Genomic DNA, 17,798 nt, shown 5'->3' with positions numbered 1-17,798 from the left:
TCACAATAATTGCATGTGGATGATACCTTTGATATTTTATATGTTTCAACAATGGCCTTTTTTGATGTTTGTTTTTTTCTAGTCTGAAATCGACTCCACATTTGAAACAGTGGCTGCTACAAAGCATTCCACCAAGACCCCTTCTATGCCTGCAGATCACACACCCCCACCGGTTCCAGCTCGTCAAGGTTACAACATCCATTCTGCAAAATCTGACTCCCTGGCATCACAACACAACATAACAGGCAAGGAAGGACAACTCAGAATAGATGAACCAACAATAGATGAAGCACGCCGACGAATGCACTCCCTTTTGGATGAAGCATTTGCATTGGTATCCTCAGCCGCAGCAGTAGGCCCGAGGGCAATCCCCACCATATCCCAGGCCAGGATGACCCCTTTATCACAGACCTCTTGGGGAGAACTCAACAGACCTCCATGCTCTGGGCCATGCAATGTTCAGGCCTCATCAGAGGCTTGGCCATCACAGCACAATGGGATTTTGGGGTACGTTTACATACCTTTATTCCCTTTAATGATCCCGAGCCCCTGTTTTCACAGAAACCCATGCCTTGTTACCCTCCCCAAATCTAAGATATATTTCTCACCAATGTTACCTTTCTCACATCTCTCCCATTATTGGAACAAATTTATTACCTTCACCACCAAAGGTGGACGGAGGATTAATTTTCACCCGTTTGCCTGTGAGCATCATATCTTAAAATGATATGAACATATTCAGCCAAAACTTGGTGGACAGGATGGGTGTATGACAAGAACACATTGGTTCTATTTTAGTGAATATCAGGATCCTGATCTGGATATTAAAATATGATAAGTGATTCTTCACCATTGATAGATAGGGCCAAAAATGATATATTGCACAATATTTCAAAATTTTATAAACAGATTTGGACATAACTTGGTGGACACGTTGGGTGTGTGACTAAGACATGTTGATTCGATTTTGGTCAAGATCTGCATCTGGATCCGGATACGAGATTTTTTTTTGAATTCTTCAAGTGATTCTTCTCCATGGAGAGATAGGGCTAAAAACAATATGTGACATGATATTTCATTGGACTTGGACAAAACTTGGTGGACAGGTTGAGTGTGTGACGTGGACGAAACATTCGGATTTTGGTGAGGATCCGGATGCGGTTACTAGGATTTTCAAAGTGATTCTTCACCATTGAGCGATCGGGCCAAAAACGATATATAGCATGATATGTTAAAACTTTGTGGATGGACTACGACGAGACTTCGTGGGTAGGTGTGAAAAATAAACCTATTAGATTTGGGTTAAGGTCCAGATGCAGGTCCGGCCTATCAGTGGGATACAAAACGTAAACTATTCAGCCTGGCGGAGCTATGCACGCTACTGAGTGTCGTTCTCGCTGTCTGTTATCTTATACTTACCTCTCCAGTCCAAGGCTGTAGTCCCTCACTAACTCAAGGTCTCCCGTATCAACTTTTGAGTTTTTTCTACACTTACTGAACCCCTGCCCCCTTTTATCCATGCAATTCCCCCTTCACATACGAGGTGTGTTGCTAGCCACCAATTTCCCCTCTGTCTCAACGTAAGTCTGTCTGTTGGCCTTTCATCTTATGCCATTCAACTCTTCCATGAACCTTGGAAACTACATTTAAAATTCCAAAATTTGCACATGTTTTTTTGTTTTTATTGCAAAAAAACTGTCCTTGAACACAAAAGGATGAGAACAAAACGTAATAATCCATGCTGTAATACAGAGCTGGATATCTGAAATCAGGTGCTTAATAAATGCTTCTTCTTCTTCAGCTTTCGGCTGCTCCCGTTAGGGGTCGCCACAGCGGATCATCCGTATGATCCGCATAGTGATTTGGCACATGTTTTACGCCGGATGCCCTTCCTGACGCAACCCTGGTCGCCTCTTACAACACAGGGATATGGTACACCTATTTTAACCGGGGTATACACCGGCCCAGTATACTGGTACTCATTTCGCCGACCTCGGAAGGATGACAGGCTGAGTCAACCCCCTGGTGTATTAATTCAGTGGCCCAACGGGGCTTGAACTCAGGACCTTTTGGATCCCAAGCCGCTGCCCTAACCACTGCGCCAATACCAGGCTTAGAGGTGCTAATTTAGCACCTTTAGCAGGTGCTAAATAAATGCATGATGGAAAATGTTAGACCATGTATCCTCCATTGAAGATTTTATGAAATTGCATATTTCATCAGCAAGGTTGGAAAATAATCCTTTAATTGAAAATGATTTGCTTTACTGAATAACAATGACCTTAAACAGAGATTTTCTTTATTTTAATACAGGTGTCAATGCTCATGGAAGAGCAGTCAACAGACAGAAATTGTGGCAAAGGCAAAACAAGAAGACATGAATGCACAGATGCACCACAACACAAGAAATGCAGTTGCAGGTGAAAGGGGGACTGTCGACTCAGCAGATGTAGAAAAATTCATGGTTATAAAAAGATAAGGCCAACGGGTGGCAATGGCAGCAGACTCAAAGTCCTGGGAGAAGAGCAGATAAGAAGACAAATTCAGGAAAAGGCTTCCACATATGACAGAAGAGTGGGAGAAGGGAACAAGATAAGATTTTCTGGAATAGCAAGTGCAACCGAACATCTGCATTCTGCAACCCAAAAAGGCAGTGTTTTGCAGAAGAGAGGTTAATTGGGGGATGGGGGGGAGAGGTGATTGGGAGGAGAGAAAAGTTACACATAAATCGTAAATTCTTGTACATTTCCTGCTGACTTTGGTGTCTTTCGAAAGAGCACATTCAAAATGTTGAAGAAACGTGAAAGACCACAAATTTAAAACATAAACATGAAATTTGATGTGAATGACACCTTTAAAACGCCAAATTCATGTCAAATGTGCACACTTGACAGGTATTTCATTGATGGGTTGAGACAGCCTTTTCAGGCTGTCCGACATACCTTGCCATTAAGCACGATCAATGTCCATTTGTTTCACATCCACCATTGCCATCGCATATGTCAGCTTCTTGAGATTCACAATCCATTACATGTTTACCTTCTTTGTTTCCATGGTTTTAGATCAGCAAAGCCATCTACAAAAATAATCAGCAGTTGAACATTTTTCTTTTTCACTCGATGACCATACTTCCTCTGTTTTAATCACTTACAACTTACAATACAGCAACAGTCCTGTCACATTGCTGACGTCAGCTTTGTCTCAAATTCGCACATTTGTTCTCATCTCCATACATATCATTTTTAACATTCTTTTCCAACACCAGTTTGAAATGCGACAATCCTCTGCTCATCCGATTTCTTCAAAGCCTAGATCTCACAACCATGCAACCAAACATTCCAGACCAAAGTGCTCACTAAATTAATTTTCATGTTATGATTGATGCTTGGTTTCTGCCTTATTTTCATCAAATCATGTTTGACTTTCTTTGCAATATCAATCTTCACATGAATGTAGTCAATACTATCCAATTCCTTGTTTACCAAGATTCCCAGGTACTTGAAACTGCCCACATTATTCAATGTTTCTCCATTCATATCTATATCACGTTCAACTCCAACATCACCTGAGCCTTTTCGCAATGAATTTCAGTTCAATTACTTCCCTTTACTACATGATTAGTTTTATCAGCTCATTCATTTCTTATTGTAGATTATAAAGGATTACCAGGTCATCTACATAATGTATGTTTCATATAAACTATCCTCTATTTGTGTTTCCCATACAATCTCACATTTGCACTTTGATCTCTCTTATTATCACTTATCTAAATGTTAAAGAGAGCTAAAATGTTAAAGAGCAGTGGTGAGAGTAGATATCTTGGCGCACACCCCTTTCAAATACAATTGAAGACATCGTATTCCATAATAAGCTGGGGGCAGTTAAGGAATGACTTTGCCTTTGGAGAATTCTGAGGTAGTAGCCAGATTTAGAGGGCAGCTAATTGTTTACGGTATCTTCCCAGGACAGAGTTATTGATGATGGTGAGGCTCATGAGCTCTGGAAACTGTACTTCTCCCAGAAGTGGAATAAAAACATTAATTATGGTTTTACAGACTGGACCTTATTGAGGGTTACAGTGAGAGTGTAGGACTTTTCTGCCTTCAAAGTTTGAGGTAGATGAGGATAAAAGAGAGAGAAGGAAGAGTGAGGAAGAAAGGGGACTACAAGAAGATACATCAATAAGATAATGTAATAGTCAAGAGATATGAATAAATGTAGTGCTCGAAGCAGAGGGATTTTAAAGGAATTGAAGAGAGGTAGGGGGTATTAGCGGAGGTAATCAAGGGAGGGAGGCAAAGAGTGAAGGAGAAAAGAGAGAGAGAGAGAGAGAGAGAGAGAGAGAGAGAGAGAGAGAGAGAGAGAGAGAGAGAGAGAGAGAGAGAGAGAGAGAGAGACAGACAGACAGACAGACAGACAGACAGACAGACAGACAGACAGACAGACAGACAGACAGACAGACAAAAAGAAGAAGAAAGTGGATGGGCAGTACAGTCAGACCACATCTGATATACAGTTCCCTCTGAACATATAAACAACAGATACAAAGATGTATGAGAATTGCAGGCATAGTAGTGGACACACATGCCCTTTACAATAACTTAGGTGAAACAACAGCAGACACAATCAATATAATCGGCAGAACTTGGCAAATGGTAGACATAAGAATGCATTGTCAAGAAATAAATATGTATGAATATTCAAATATGTGAGATACAAGGTTACATCTGGAGGTATGATGCAGGAGGTGGCGATTTGGCCGAATCATGCATGCAGTCCGTCAACCCCACATTCATTCAATCTTTCAGTTTATCGACTAAAATTCACGAGGGAGGGGGAGTAATGGGGTTGGGGGAGTGGGAGGGGGAGATAGAGTAGGGATAAGTACAGTGGCATTCTCCACCCTCTGTAAATCGAGAGATTTTTAACATTTTAGTCAGGAACACAAATTCTGTGCATCCACTAACTTTCATCAGGAGTTAAGTCTCAATTATCTCCCTCCCTTTAAACATTACATTCCAGGTGGGCCAAGTTGGATAACGACTCACAGATCTGTGCTGCAATATCTCATGACTGCCAGCCAATTGTAATAGTGCAGGAACCAGGGATCCATTTCATAAATTCCATTCACGCATCAGTGGAAATACCTTAAACCTATTTATTTGGCTGGAGGGGACTGTTGGAGACTAGAAATGCCTGGTTGTCATTCTCTGAAAGTTTATAAAACCAATTTATGAGCATATTTATGCGGCTCACCATGTACGTGATTCACGAGATTTCTAAATTTGATAATTTTACATACAGGCACTAACATTTATTCCAGATATGCACAGATGGTACCAAATTGTAGATAATCATGTCTCCTATGCATAAAAACCCATATATTGTGATGATTCTGTTTTCCACCCTTCAGGAAACCAAAAACTAAGTTTTTTTTGCCAAAATTTTGTTCTGATTTAGGTTTTGACATGTCAGAAAATTGACCATAGCTTCCAAGGATCAAGTCCCACGGAGGAGTTTGATGCATTAAAACTGTCGCAACATATTACCCGACATGCCTGAGCACAAAAATCATGGATTATTTATAACAAACATACCCTAGCTGAGACAAATGCAATGTTACGCGACTCCTCATTTAGCACTTCAAGGGCCCCAAAAGGATATCCAGAGTCTCCGCGAAGATGACTGCGTCATCTGCAAAATCAAGGTCAGAGATCTTGACATTCCCAAATGATGCACCACAACGTGATCTCTCTGACATTCTCCCCATAATTCAGTCCATACAAGCGCAGAAAAGTGTGGGGGCCAGTCCACACACCTGACATATACATATGCACATACAAAAATATATAAATATACATTTATATGGATATATATATATATATATACATATATATATATATATATATATATATATATATACATACATATATACATATATATATATATACATGTATGCCAAGTGTGTGTGTGTATATCGATATATATATATAGTGCCTGATGTTGGCGTAGTGGTTAGGGTTGCGGCTTGGGATCCAAAAGGGTCTGAGTTCAAGCCCCGTTGGCCGCTTGAATTAATACACACCAGGAGGTTGACTCAGCCTGTCATCCTTCCGAGGTCGGCGAAGTGAGTACCAGTGTACAGGGCCTGGTGTATGCCCCGGTTGAAATAGGTGTACCATATCCCTGTGTCGTAAGAGGCGACAAGGGTTGCGTCAGGAAGGGCATCCGGCGTAAAAACCTGTGCCATATTATTATGCGGATCAAACGGATGATCCGCTGTGGCGACCCCTAACGGGAGCAGCCAAAAGAAGAAGAAGAAGAAGATATATATATATATATATATATATATATATATATATATATATATATATATGCATGTATGTATATATGCATTTATGTATATATGCATGTATGTATATATGCATATATATATGTATATATATATATGTATATATATATATAATATATATATATATATATATATATATATATATATATATATATATATATATATATATATATATATATATATATATATATATATATATATACACACACATGTACAGACATGGCTCGGAAAACAGATCGTTGGAGGATAACGTCCCGGCTCGGCAAGGATCTGGACCATGCTGGACCAACGAAGGAAATGATGAAAACGAGCTGGGAACATTTCTACACAAAGCATTTATTTACAATCAAGTGAGAAAAGGGATGTGGCACAGTGAATGGGGTTTATTATTGTGTACAGCAGAGATAGCAATGAATTTGTGGGGTGCGATAAAAGGCAAGCAAATTACAATAGCAGACACAGACAGATTTATCCTGTTAGAACGTATACAATCTTAACGTATGCTGCGACAGGAGCCATCACATACACACACACACACACACACACACACACACACACACACACACACACACACACACACACACACACACACACACACACACACACACACACACACCAGAGGAAGATTAAATCGTCAGAAAGAAAGAGAGCAGATGAGGACTCGCGGCCTCACAATACCTGGTGCAGTCGGCTGACCAACGCAACCATTACACTTTGGGGGAGGTAGGAGGGAGAAATACTGGAGTCTAAGGTGTGGGAGTGGGAGGTTTGGTGTGGTGCAACATGGGGGGTGCGGTATTGTGCCAGAGGAAACTGTGATTGCGAATCAGTAATGGAAGCTCTTTTGTGCATCCAAAGGTGACGAGATAAGATGCATGAGGCAAAAGATTCCTAGCCTAGTTGTGCATAGGTTTGTGAGTGTTGCATGTACCTTCGTGGGATGCTCGGCCTGAGCGTTCCCACCTCAAGAGTCGGCACGTTATCTTCTGCTTTGTCACTTTGCTGGGGCTCTTGAAAACGTGTGCTCGCACTGGTCCCAGGAGAACGTCTGTCACACACCAACTCTGAGTGTAGATGCAGCGACGGGCAGACAACAAGGAGCAGTGAAGAAGAGGGTGGAGCAGAGAGGCGAAGGAGAGGGCGAAGCAGGCAGGTGAAAAAAATGGCGGACGGCTGTGCGATCCGCCTTTTATAAGCCCCAGGCGAAGGGTGGTATGACGACCTGAAGCGACGCACCGTGACCCGAATCGCACTTCCCTATTGTATTGGGCTACGGTGGTCATAGCCACACCCTGCTAGGCTCCTGGGACCGGAAGCGGTCTCATTCGCATATCCGGCACGACACGGCCTGGAGCTCCATACCGAACTCCCGGACCGCTCCTCCCGCCACCCCCCCCCCCCCAACCATTCCCTCCTCACCGCCCATCCTTCCGTGTTTTGGCCACTGGATGAGGGTAATATCAATCCCACCTGCCCATTGTGGGCACCCCTGGTGAGATGTGGTTGGTGCTGCTAACATTCTTGGCTTGTTCCCGCATCACGCAGTTCGAGTAACCTGAGCCGTGCAGCACACCTCTGTTTCGTGGCGGATTGTATCGATACAGAGGTAGGAATAGGCGCGGGATAATTTTTTCCCGTGTGCAGGAGATGTTGGTGGTCGAGGTGGTGAGTTTATGGTGAGCGAAGGGTGAGCAAGGTGAGATGCCATTGTAAATTGGTGCGTCATGCGCACACCGGGCAGCGCCCTCGTTCTTGTTGTGATTCTTTCATAGGTGGCTGTGAAGGTGTCTGTTATTCATATTGTGTGTGTTTGCTTGCTTTCTTGATTTGATTTGTACCATGGAGAAAAGGAAAGGGTTGAAATGGAAATCAGGATTGAATGGAAGATAGAGATATAATTAGACCTCACTATAAGACCCACGCAATGCACTTCATCCGGTTAACCCACTAGACATGAGGGGAAGATTTGACTGCACAAAGACTAACAAAATAACTATCTAGGGATCACTGTATGTTTGATGCCATTGCCTTAAGCCACTGTCACACCTTGACGTTTTAGCCAGCATATGGCAACGTATCAAAATGTATGTAAAACGCTGGCATACGCTGAAATATTGATGTTTTTTATTTTTATTTTTGGGCATATAATAACGTGTTGGACGTATGCATAATGTATTAGTAACATACACAGAACGTTTTAATCACGTATAGATAACTTATACCAACGAATGCTGAGCGTGTTGTCGGCGTTCACAACCTATGCCCAACAATAGTCTAACTTATGCATAGCGCGGCAGCATATCGCCGACGATCACGTGGCGTAGGCTATTAATAGGCTGCGGCTTGATGATTCAAATCGTAACCGCACTAGATATCGAAGTGTGAAGCCGCTGTCACACCTTGACGTTTTAGCCAGCGTATGCCGACGTATGAAAAATTTGCCGAACCAAGCTGGCACACGTCGAATACGTTATGGGTAAGTTTTGTATACGTTAAGAGCACGATGGCATACGTCGTAGTACACTGGCATACGTCATCGTATGCTGAGTACGTCGAAATTTTCAGCATTTTGAAAATTTCTCGACGTATGACACACATTCCGCATATGCTGGCAGAAGTTGTAGGCACGCTACATGATCGTTGACACACGTCGACATACGTTACTTGTACGTTATTCATGAGTCGAAACACGTCAAGGTAATGGTTAGCGTCAGTGTTCCAGACTCCCTGTTTTTTTTGTTTGTTTGTTTTTTTCTTCGGTATGACGGTTATGATTTAAATCGTTGAGCGGCAGCCTTTTCATTATATTATATTATAACCGCACGAGAGATCGAAGTGTCAACATCACCGTCATACCGAAGAAAAAAAAAATTGGAAAAAACAGGGAGTCTGGAACACTGACGCTAACCATGACATTGACGTGTTTCGACTTATGAGTACCGTACAAGTAACGTGTGTCGACGTGTGTCAATGATTGCGTAACGTGCCTAAAACATGTTACTCATAGGTTAGAAATAAGTTTCAGGTACGCTAAACATTACCTCGACGTGTTTCGACTTATGAGTAACTTACAAGCAACGTGTGTCGACGTGTGTCAATGATCACGTAACGTGCCTACAACTTATGGCCAACATTATGCGGAATGTGTGAGTCATACGCTGGCATACGTCGAAAATTTCAAGCATGGAAAATTTGTCTAACAGCTCGGTGAACTTCGACGTTTGCCAGCATACTACAATGTATGCCAGCGTGCTCTTAACGTATACAAACTTACCCATAACGTATTCGACGTGTGCCAGCGTTTTAGCCCAATTTTGCACACGTCAGGTATACGTTGGCTAAATCGTCAAGGTGTGACAGTGCCTTTAGGAGAGGCATGCGGTTTTGCAGAACCGCAACAATATACACATATATATATATATATATATATATATATATATATATATATATATATATATATATATATATATATGTGTATATTGTTGCGGTTCTGCAAAACCGCATGCCTCTCCTAAAGGCACTGTCACACCTTGACGATATATATATATATATACATATATAAACACATTTGGCTGTGTATATATATATATATATATATATATATATATATATATATATATATATATATATATATATATATATATATATATATATATATATATATACACAGCCAAATGTGTTTATATATGTATATATATATATATATATATATATATATATATATATATATATATATATGTATGTATACATATATATGTATGTATACATATATATATATGTATACATACATATATATATATATATATATATATATATATATATATATATATATATATATACATATATATATATGTATGTATATATATATGTATGTATATATATATATATATATATATATATATATATATATATATATATATATATATATATATATATATATACACACGCACATATGTGTTAACATATTGTTGCGGATTTCGCGCCCGCCGGCGTGCTGACGGCCACGTAACTCGAATCGCGGCACGTCGCCCACCGGACGGACAATCCAGTCGTGACCCTCTCGGACTAACGCCGGGAACCAGTCACGGGTGGACCTTTCGGTCTCACCGCGATCGAGCCAATCAGCCCCCGCGTGGGATAGGGTTGCTCGCCGAATTCGACCTACCTAAGTACCCACGCGGAGGGTAGACCGGGCGATCGCACCTCGCCGCAGGTCGACTTCGGACACGGGCCACTTAAGCGACCCGTTCCGTACTATCAGAATAACCGAGCGGTGTTATCGTCGACCTCGACGGTTCGATTAATTATCGGGCGTATTCAGCCCACTACCAACCCTTTACGTGAAGCAAGATGGGGATTCAATGGGAGAAAAAGACGAAGCGAAGCGGGAGAACAGTTCAATAATAAAGCACATTTATTCGCGGCACACGGGAAGCACACAAATACAATTCCACCAAATGCACACAGAAAAAACACAATTCCATTTACACAAAAAGCAAATATAAAAGCGAAAACAATGCAGAGCTAATACCGACTACCGAGCACACGGCAACACTTATACAATTCTACTTCACAGACGGCGCCGACAACACATACCCAAAACCAAGGAAAGAATACCCCCAAGAATGAGGCGGGCCTGAGGCCGAGACCGGGTCGCGCCTACCCGTCTGGTGATGAGACGCGGAGCGGCGATGGCGCCCCAACCCGCGGGCCTCGCGGAGGGTGTCTGGTAGGGGGTGGGAAAGGGGCCCCCTTGGTCGCACTATCTCAGCGCGGGGGGAAACAGGAGGGGGTTGCTGATGCTCGGGGTATAGAGGATCTTTATTATCCCTGGTGTGCGTCTCCACCTCGGCCAGGTCGCGCTGCCAGGCCTTCCTCGGGCGTGCAGCTCCCGGCACCGTCGCGAGCACCCCCTCGTCTGCCTTCGCCGCTGCCGCCTCTCCGCCTCTGGACTCTCCACCCTGGACTCTTCTTTGGGCTCTCCTCGTTCGACTCTCTTCAGCTTCTCCAGCTACTGCAGGCTTCGGGCTCCAGACTTCCACACACCTCTGACTGACGAACACGGTCCTTTTATCCCCCCGTAGCTTCGCCTTTGACCCCCTCCCTTTGACCTTTCACCTCGCTCCCCATTGGCCCGAGAAAAAGTGGGGGTGAAGGCTTTTGATCCACAAATTTGCATATATCGATCGTCCTGGAGGCGGGGCCAAATCGCCCCTCGCTCACCGATTGGACGGCAAAAAGTGGGCGTGTGTCGTTTTTGATCCGTTTTTGAAGCACAAAATCCGTGATTTTGTACACGCTGTTCGACGCGCGCTCTGCATGAGTCCAACACCGGTACCCACAGCGGGGCAAGAACGGTGGCGATGCTACGGTTGCGAGGTGTGACGTGAAGGTCGTGGCGGTTGTGGTGAAGCGGTGGTGTGGTTGGTGGTTGATGTTGTGGTTGTGGTGGTAATCATGGCGGTTGGTCCAAAATAAAGATAGCAAAAGAAAAACGGCTATCCTGAAGAGTCGCAGCACGCATAAATGACATGTATTCCCACTAGACAACGGGTTCGGGCCTAACTACACATGTACTTACCGAGATACCTCACCTAAGGAACCTGAATGGTGGTTTGCGAATTTGGTAACCACAACACTACCCCCTCCCCTTTTTACAGACTCGTCCCGAGTCGTCAAATTTTCGTGTGCCATCATGTGTAGTTTTCCCCTAGTACATTTTACCTACGGATCCCTGAGTGCGACATTCATGGTATTCGTGTCCCCAAAATAAATAACCTGAGGGCTGCGTAACTATCTAAACAAACTCACTCACACGGACGACTTAAATAAAATTGCCGGCGCTAAGACAAACTTGCCGGGGGCGCACTCATATTTACAGTACATCTTAACCTTAACTTACAAATTTTACACTAAACCATGGCCCAGGATCATTGAACTCTGCAAAAGACAAGCAGTTAGCAGGGAGCCAGGCTGCTCGCATGCAGTCTCTGGCTCAAAACAATGCAGGTGACAGGGAACGTGGCTGGCTGCTCACACGCAATCCAAGGCCTTCCCTTTTGAACTGAACTCAGTGAACCACAACGGTGCTTGGGCTGCACAAACGCAGTCTCCATGCCAGCTCAAGTGGCACACGCAATGAGCACAACGAATGGATCGATGAATGGATGGACGCAAACACGGTGCACGGGCCGCCACTGCAGGCCCGTGTTGTAGCTGCCAACAGGGCAGTTCTCGCAGCTTGCAAACTGTTGCCTTGCGGATCCTGGCACACATGGAAATGAACAGGGGGGGGGGGGTGAAGCAAAATTGAACGGGGCTGGTGAACGTGGGCAGTGGGCATGGCATGGCAAAGGCAAAGGCAGCAGGCAAACACAGCCTGCAGAAGAAGGCCGCTGCAGGCAAACACAGCCGGCAGATGAACTGGCCGGCACAGGCCTTGAAGTACCACAGCTGCAGACGAAGTGGCCGGCACAGGCCTTGAAGCAAAACACGGCCAGCCGATGGCACAGGCCTTGCAGCAAAACAACAGCTGCCGATGAAGTTGGCCGGCCTCTGCCTTGAAGCAAAACACGGCCAGCCGATGAAGTTGGCCAGCCTTTGCCGTTCAGTGGAGGTTGGTGGAGGGAGTGCGGTGGTGCTGGCCACTTGGAAGGCGGGCTCGGACCTACCTACCTGTCTCCCTCCCACCTATCGCCTTTGCCTGTCACTGTACATACCCACTCCCTTAATTTGTCAAACCCCAATTTAGCCCCAACTTATTTTTTTGTTGTTTTTATTTTTACTTCCCCACTATAAATCGTCCCCTAACCCCCTTTATCGTCCTTGTTCGGCTAACCTATCCTGTCACCTAGCCTACTCCCAACCCCTACGTTCCCTTCCCGGAGGGGAATAAGGAAGAGCTAACGTCCTGTGCCGAGGCCCAACGAAGCCTCAGAGTGGCCTCCCCAGAGTTCGGCGATCTTAACCCAAAGTGGGTCCAGCGGCCCACAACGAGAGCGAGGGGATGGATGGTGCGGAGGGGTACATCTCCTAATCTACCCTAACCATTTAACTGTTAAACTACCCCGGGGCTTTCAACAAGCGCCTCTCGCTTAAACTATTGGTTCTATAAACCCAGATTCCCGTCACCTGTGTTGGTGTCCTCACAATTTCGGGCCTCGCCCCCCCCCCCAATTTTCTCTCCGTGCCCTCACACGGTCTCCTGGCTAGGACACGTGGCTCCCTTTGGCAGGCACGACCCTCTGCCGAATTTCCCGCTATGGCACCCCCGGGCACTACACTGCCTCCGAGCCTACCAGCTCCCTAACACCGGGGAGTGCCCCCCATGGCACCTCCCCTGAAACGCACACGTGGCAGGCCGGCCTCCCGGGCCCCTTTCCGAGGGTCACCCGTGCCCACAACACTGCCCACGCGGCTAATGGCGCCCCGGGCCCCCGCACCAAGCAGGCGCACCCGTGCCCACTACTCTATCCCGGCCCCCCATGGGCCCATGGCCTACCGCGGCCGACGAGCCTGGTGCCCGGGGTACCCACTCAGCGATACTCACCTTTCGCAGCCACGCTCCCAAGCCCGTCAACAGGGCTCCTGCACCCCTCCAAATGGGTTTCGAGCCTACATTCCCACCAACAGCAAAACGACCTCCATTTTTGTTAATTTGACTAACCCAGCAAACTCACTTTACTCTGACCCCGGGGTCCCTTGGGCGGGAGTCACTCCTCCCCCCAATCACTCATCGCACCATGCATTCCCCATTCGCTCCATACACACAGACCCGCTGGCCTCACTCACTCACCAAGCACATGCCTCCACCTCATAACTCACCAACTCTTCAACACACTCACCGCTGAACTCTGCCATTCTTCTAACTACATCCCCTAACTAACTCGTGCTCCCACGTCGTCCCTTACACTACAGCACGTTCCTTTTAACACTACGTAGCTAAGCTACGTCCCCGCTACACATTCACAAGTCTGTCACTGTCTCCTAACTCATTTTATTTCCCAACCTAAATCTGGCTACAATCCCTCTAACTAATCCATTCCACGGACTCCATGAGGACTTACCCCTGCCCCATGAAGTCGGTCTAACTAAGCTAACCCTTCCCCCTAACTAGTTTCCATCCTGTGCCCCTGTTAAGGGGGTCTTCCACCCCTTACCCAGGAATCCTGTGCACCCGAAAGTGAGGCTTGTCTTTTTTTTTTTTTTTCCATGCGCAGCACCTGCGCGGCAACTCAGAGCTCGCGCACTTTGCACCTGCCCGTGACGTCATGCAGCTGCACGTGTTCCTCGTCCCTCCTTGGACGGCACCATCCGGCAGAGGTACCCCTCCTGCCGGACTCCAACCCCACGTGCAGCCATGACGTCACCGTGCGCATAAAAAAAAAACACAAGCCCCACGTCTCGAGGGGTTCCCCACGCGAACACATGTGCTTTGCCCGTTGGAGCTTCACACACACGATCGCGTGGAGAACCCGTCCGGTCCAAATCCGTTTACCTGCCTAAACTTTGTCCGTCCGTGGGATCGGCAAATCCACCGCGTGCGTTTCCGGACCGGGACTTCACTCTCGCAAGCGAGCACGTGGCGGTCTCGTGCGTTGCACAGCACGAACCGCGTGCTCACTGCTGGGTGAACCCGGCACGGTCCCCGAAACAACTACAGCCGCTACACGGCTTTCGTTTCTCCCATGTCGCCGTCTCCGTCTCCATTCAACACACGCATACCTGCGTGTTACGACGCACACAGTCCACTCCATCACATTCACACGGGGAGACGCGGCTGCGTGCTCCCGCCTGCCAACCGACATCTCCCTCTCATACCGCTCTCTCACACACACGGTCTCCCTTGCACACAGCGACCTTGCACACGGCCGTTCACTCACGCGTGCGGGGGCACTCACCCGCGGTGCCTCACTCGCACTCCGTGCCTCATCCACACACGCGGGGGCACTCACCCGCGGTACCTCACTCATACACACGGCGACACTCACACACGCGGTCTCTTCCACACACGGTGCCTCACCCACACACGCGGGGGCACTAACCCGCGGTTCCTCACTCATACACACGGCGACACTCACACACGGTGCCTCTTCCACACACGGCGTGCTGGGAAGCACGCACTCCGGCACCATCGCCACCACACCACTCACACACGGGGTCGCTTCCACACACGGGGACGCACTCACACCTTGCACCACACACACAGGGACAACCACACTGGGGATTCGTGTCCCCACAAGGGTCTCCGGGGCCTCTATACCCCCCAAGCTCTCCGTGCACCCGTCCACAGCACTCGTCCCCTCAACCTCGCAAAGCACGACCGAACTCACCTGGTCGTGACTCGCCTCAAGGGTAATACTCCCTCCCCTCGTTCCTGGAGGAGGCCATCCAGGTGCTCGCACTGGGTCTCCACCCAGTCCGCCAGCTCACCCCCATTGTCCTCCACTACCTCTGTGTGTGTGTGTGTGCGTCACTTACCCCGTCTTCCTCGTGTCGTCTTTCCTCTATTTTTTCTATCTCCCGTGTCTCTGCCAACTCTTCACCCTTTACCTCCCTTGTCTCAACTATTATTTCCTTTGTCACGGCCTTCATGCCCGCCTGCAGGCATCGGCCCATGTTCTGCGTCTCACCCCGGAACTTTTTCATCTCTTCCCTCATTTGCTGTGTATTCGCATCCATCGTCGTTTTCACTTCATTTGTATTTGTATCCATCTTTTCACCCATTTTTTGTGTATTCGCATCCATCTTTTCGTTCATGCCTTTCATTTCGTTTTTCATATTCGCATCCATCTTCGTTTTTACTTCGTCCATTTGCTTGTTCATGTTCGCAATCATCTTCGCTGTCGTTTCCGCATACATTTTTGCCAGCATGGTGTATAGCTGGGTCATGTCGGGTGCGCTTGGGTGAGCCGTTTCGGCAGGGGTCGGGGAAGGGTTTTGGTGGAGAGGGGGGGGGGAGGTGTCATACACCGCGGCCGCTGCCGCACCCACCTCAGGTTCTGGGTTCAGTTGGGCGAGTCCGTGTTCCTGCACAATCAACGTTTCCTGCTCGGGGATTCCATCCTGGACCATGGATCCTACACTACTACACATATACATTTCTAATACCCCCGGCTCCCGCTCGCCTTGAGACGCCATCTTGCTTCTCGTGAAGGGTTAATTTGCTCGCTCGTAATTTGGAGGGAATCGGGGGTCGCTTCTCTCACCCCTGGACCGATTCCCGTGAATTTCGCTGGAGACAGGAGAGCCTGTTGTCCCGCTCTCCAATACCAGTGCCGCGAGGAGGGCGATGAATTTGTATCGCACGACCTGACACCAGTGTTGCGGATTTCGCGCCCGCCGGCGTGCTGACGGCCACGTAACTCGAATCGCGGCACGTCGCCCACCGGACGGACAATCCAGTCGTGACCCTCTCGGACTAACGCCGGGAACCAGTCACGGGTGGACCTTTCGGTCTCACCGCGATCGAGCCAATCAGCCCCCGCGTGGGATAGGGTTGCTCGCCGGAAGCGACCTACCTAAGTACCCACGCGGAGGGTAGACCGGGCGATCGCACCTCGCCGCAGGTCGACTTCGGACACGGGCCACTTAAGCGACCCGTTCCGTACTATCAGAATAACCGAGCGGTGTTATCGTCGACCTCGACGGTTCGATTAATTATCGGGCGTATTCAGCCCACTACCAACCCTTTACGTGAAGCAAGATGGGGATTCAATCGGAGAAAAAGACGAAGCGAAGCGGGAGAACAGTTCAATAATAAAGCACATTTATTCGCGGCACACGGGAAGCACACAAATACAATTCCACCAAATGCACACAGAAAAAACACAATTCCATTTACACAAAAAGCAAATATAAAAGCGAAAACAATGCAGAGCTAATACCGACTACCGAGCACACGGCAACACATACAATTCTACTTCACAGACGGCGCCGACAACACATACCCAAAACCAAGGAAAGAATACCCCCAAGAATGAGGCGGGCCTGAGGCCGAGACCGGGTCGCGCCTACCCGTCTGGTGATGAGACGCGGAGCGGCGATGGCGCCCCAACCCGCGGGCCTCGCGGAGGGTGTCTGGTAGGGGGTGGGAAAGGGGCCCCCTTGGTCGCACTATCTCAGCGCGGGGGGAAACAGGAGGGGGTTGCTGATGCTCGGGGTATAGAGGATCTTTATTATCCCTGGTGTGCGTCTCCACCTCGGCCAGGTCGCGCTGCCGGCCTTCCTCGGGCGTGCAGCTCCCGGCACCGTCGCGAGCACCCCCTCGTCTGCCTTCGCCGCTGCCGCCTCTCCGCCTCTGGACTCTCCACCCTGGACTCTTCTTTGGGCTCTCCTCGTTCGACTCTCTTCAGCTTCTCCAGCTACTGCAGGCTTCGGGCTCCAGACTTCCACACACCTCTGACTGACGAACACGGTCCTTTTATCCCCCCGTAGCTTCGCCTTT

At 47.4% G+C, this 17,798-nt stretch overlaps 1 protein-coding gene across 2 annotated transcripts in view; it reads left to right on the top strand.

Moving 5' to 3' along the window:
* The window catches only part of LOC147024530 (uncharacterized), a 147,916-nt gene that overhangs the window by 81,481 nt on the left and 48,637 nt on the right, over nt 1–17,798 (top strand). For both annotated transcript variants that reach the window (XM_085884529.1, XM_085884530.1), the window contains exon 16: nt 83–507. In XM_085884529.1, the coding sequence (XP_085740655.1) occupies nt 83–507 (425 nt within the window). The remainder of the gene's footprint in view (nt 1–82; nt 508–17,798) is intronic.

Source organism: Eptatretus burgeri, chromosome 6 (assembly GCF_056783735.1).
Source record: "Eptatretus burgeri isolate ZD-2024b chromosome 6, Ebu_testis_v1, whole genome shotgun sequence".
In the NCBI taxonomy this organism is placed as follows: Eukaryota; Metazoa; Chordata; class Myxini; order Myxiniformes; family Myxinidae; genus Eptatretus; species Eptatretus burgeri.
The sequence above is the reverse complement of the archived record's forward strand: the minus strand, read 5'-3'. Positions and strand labels throughout refer to the sequence as shown.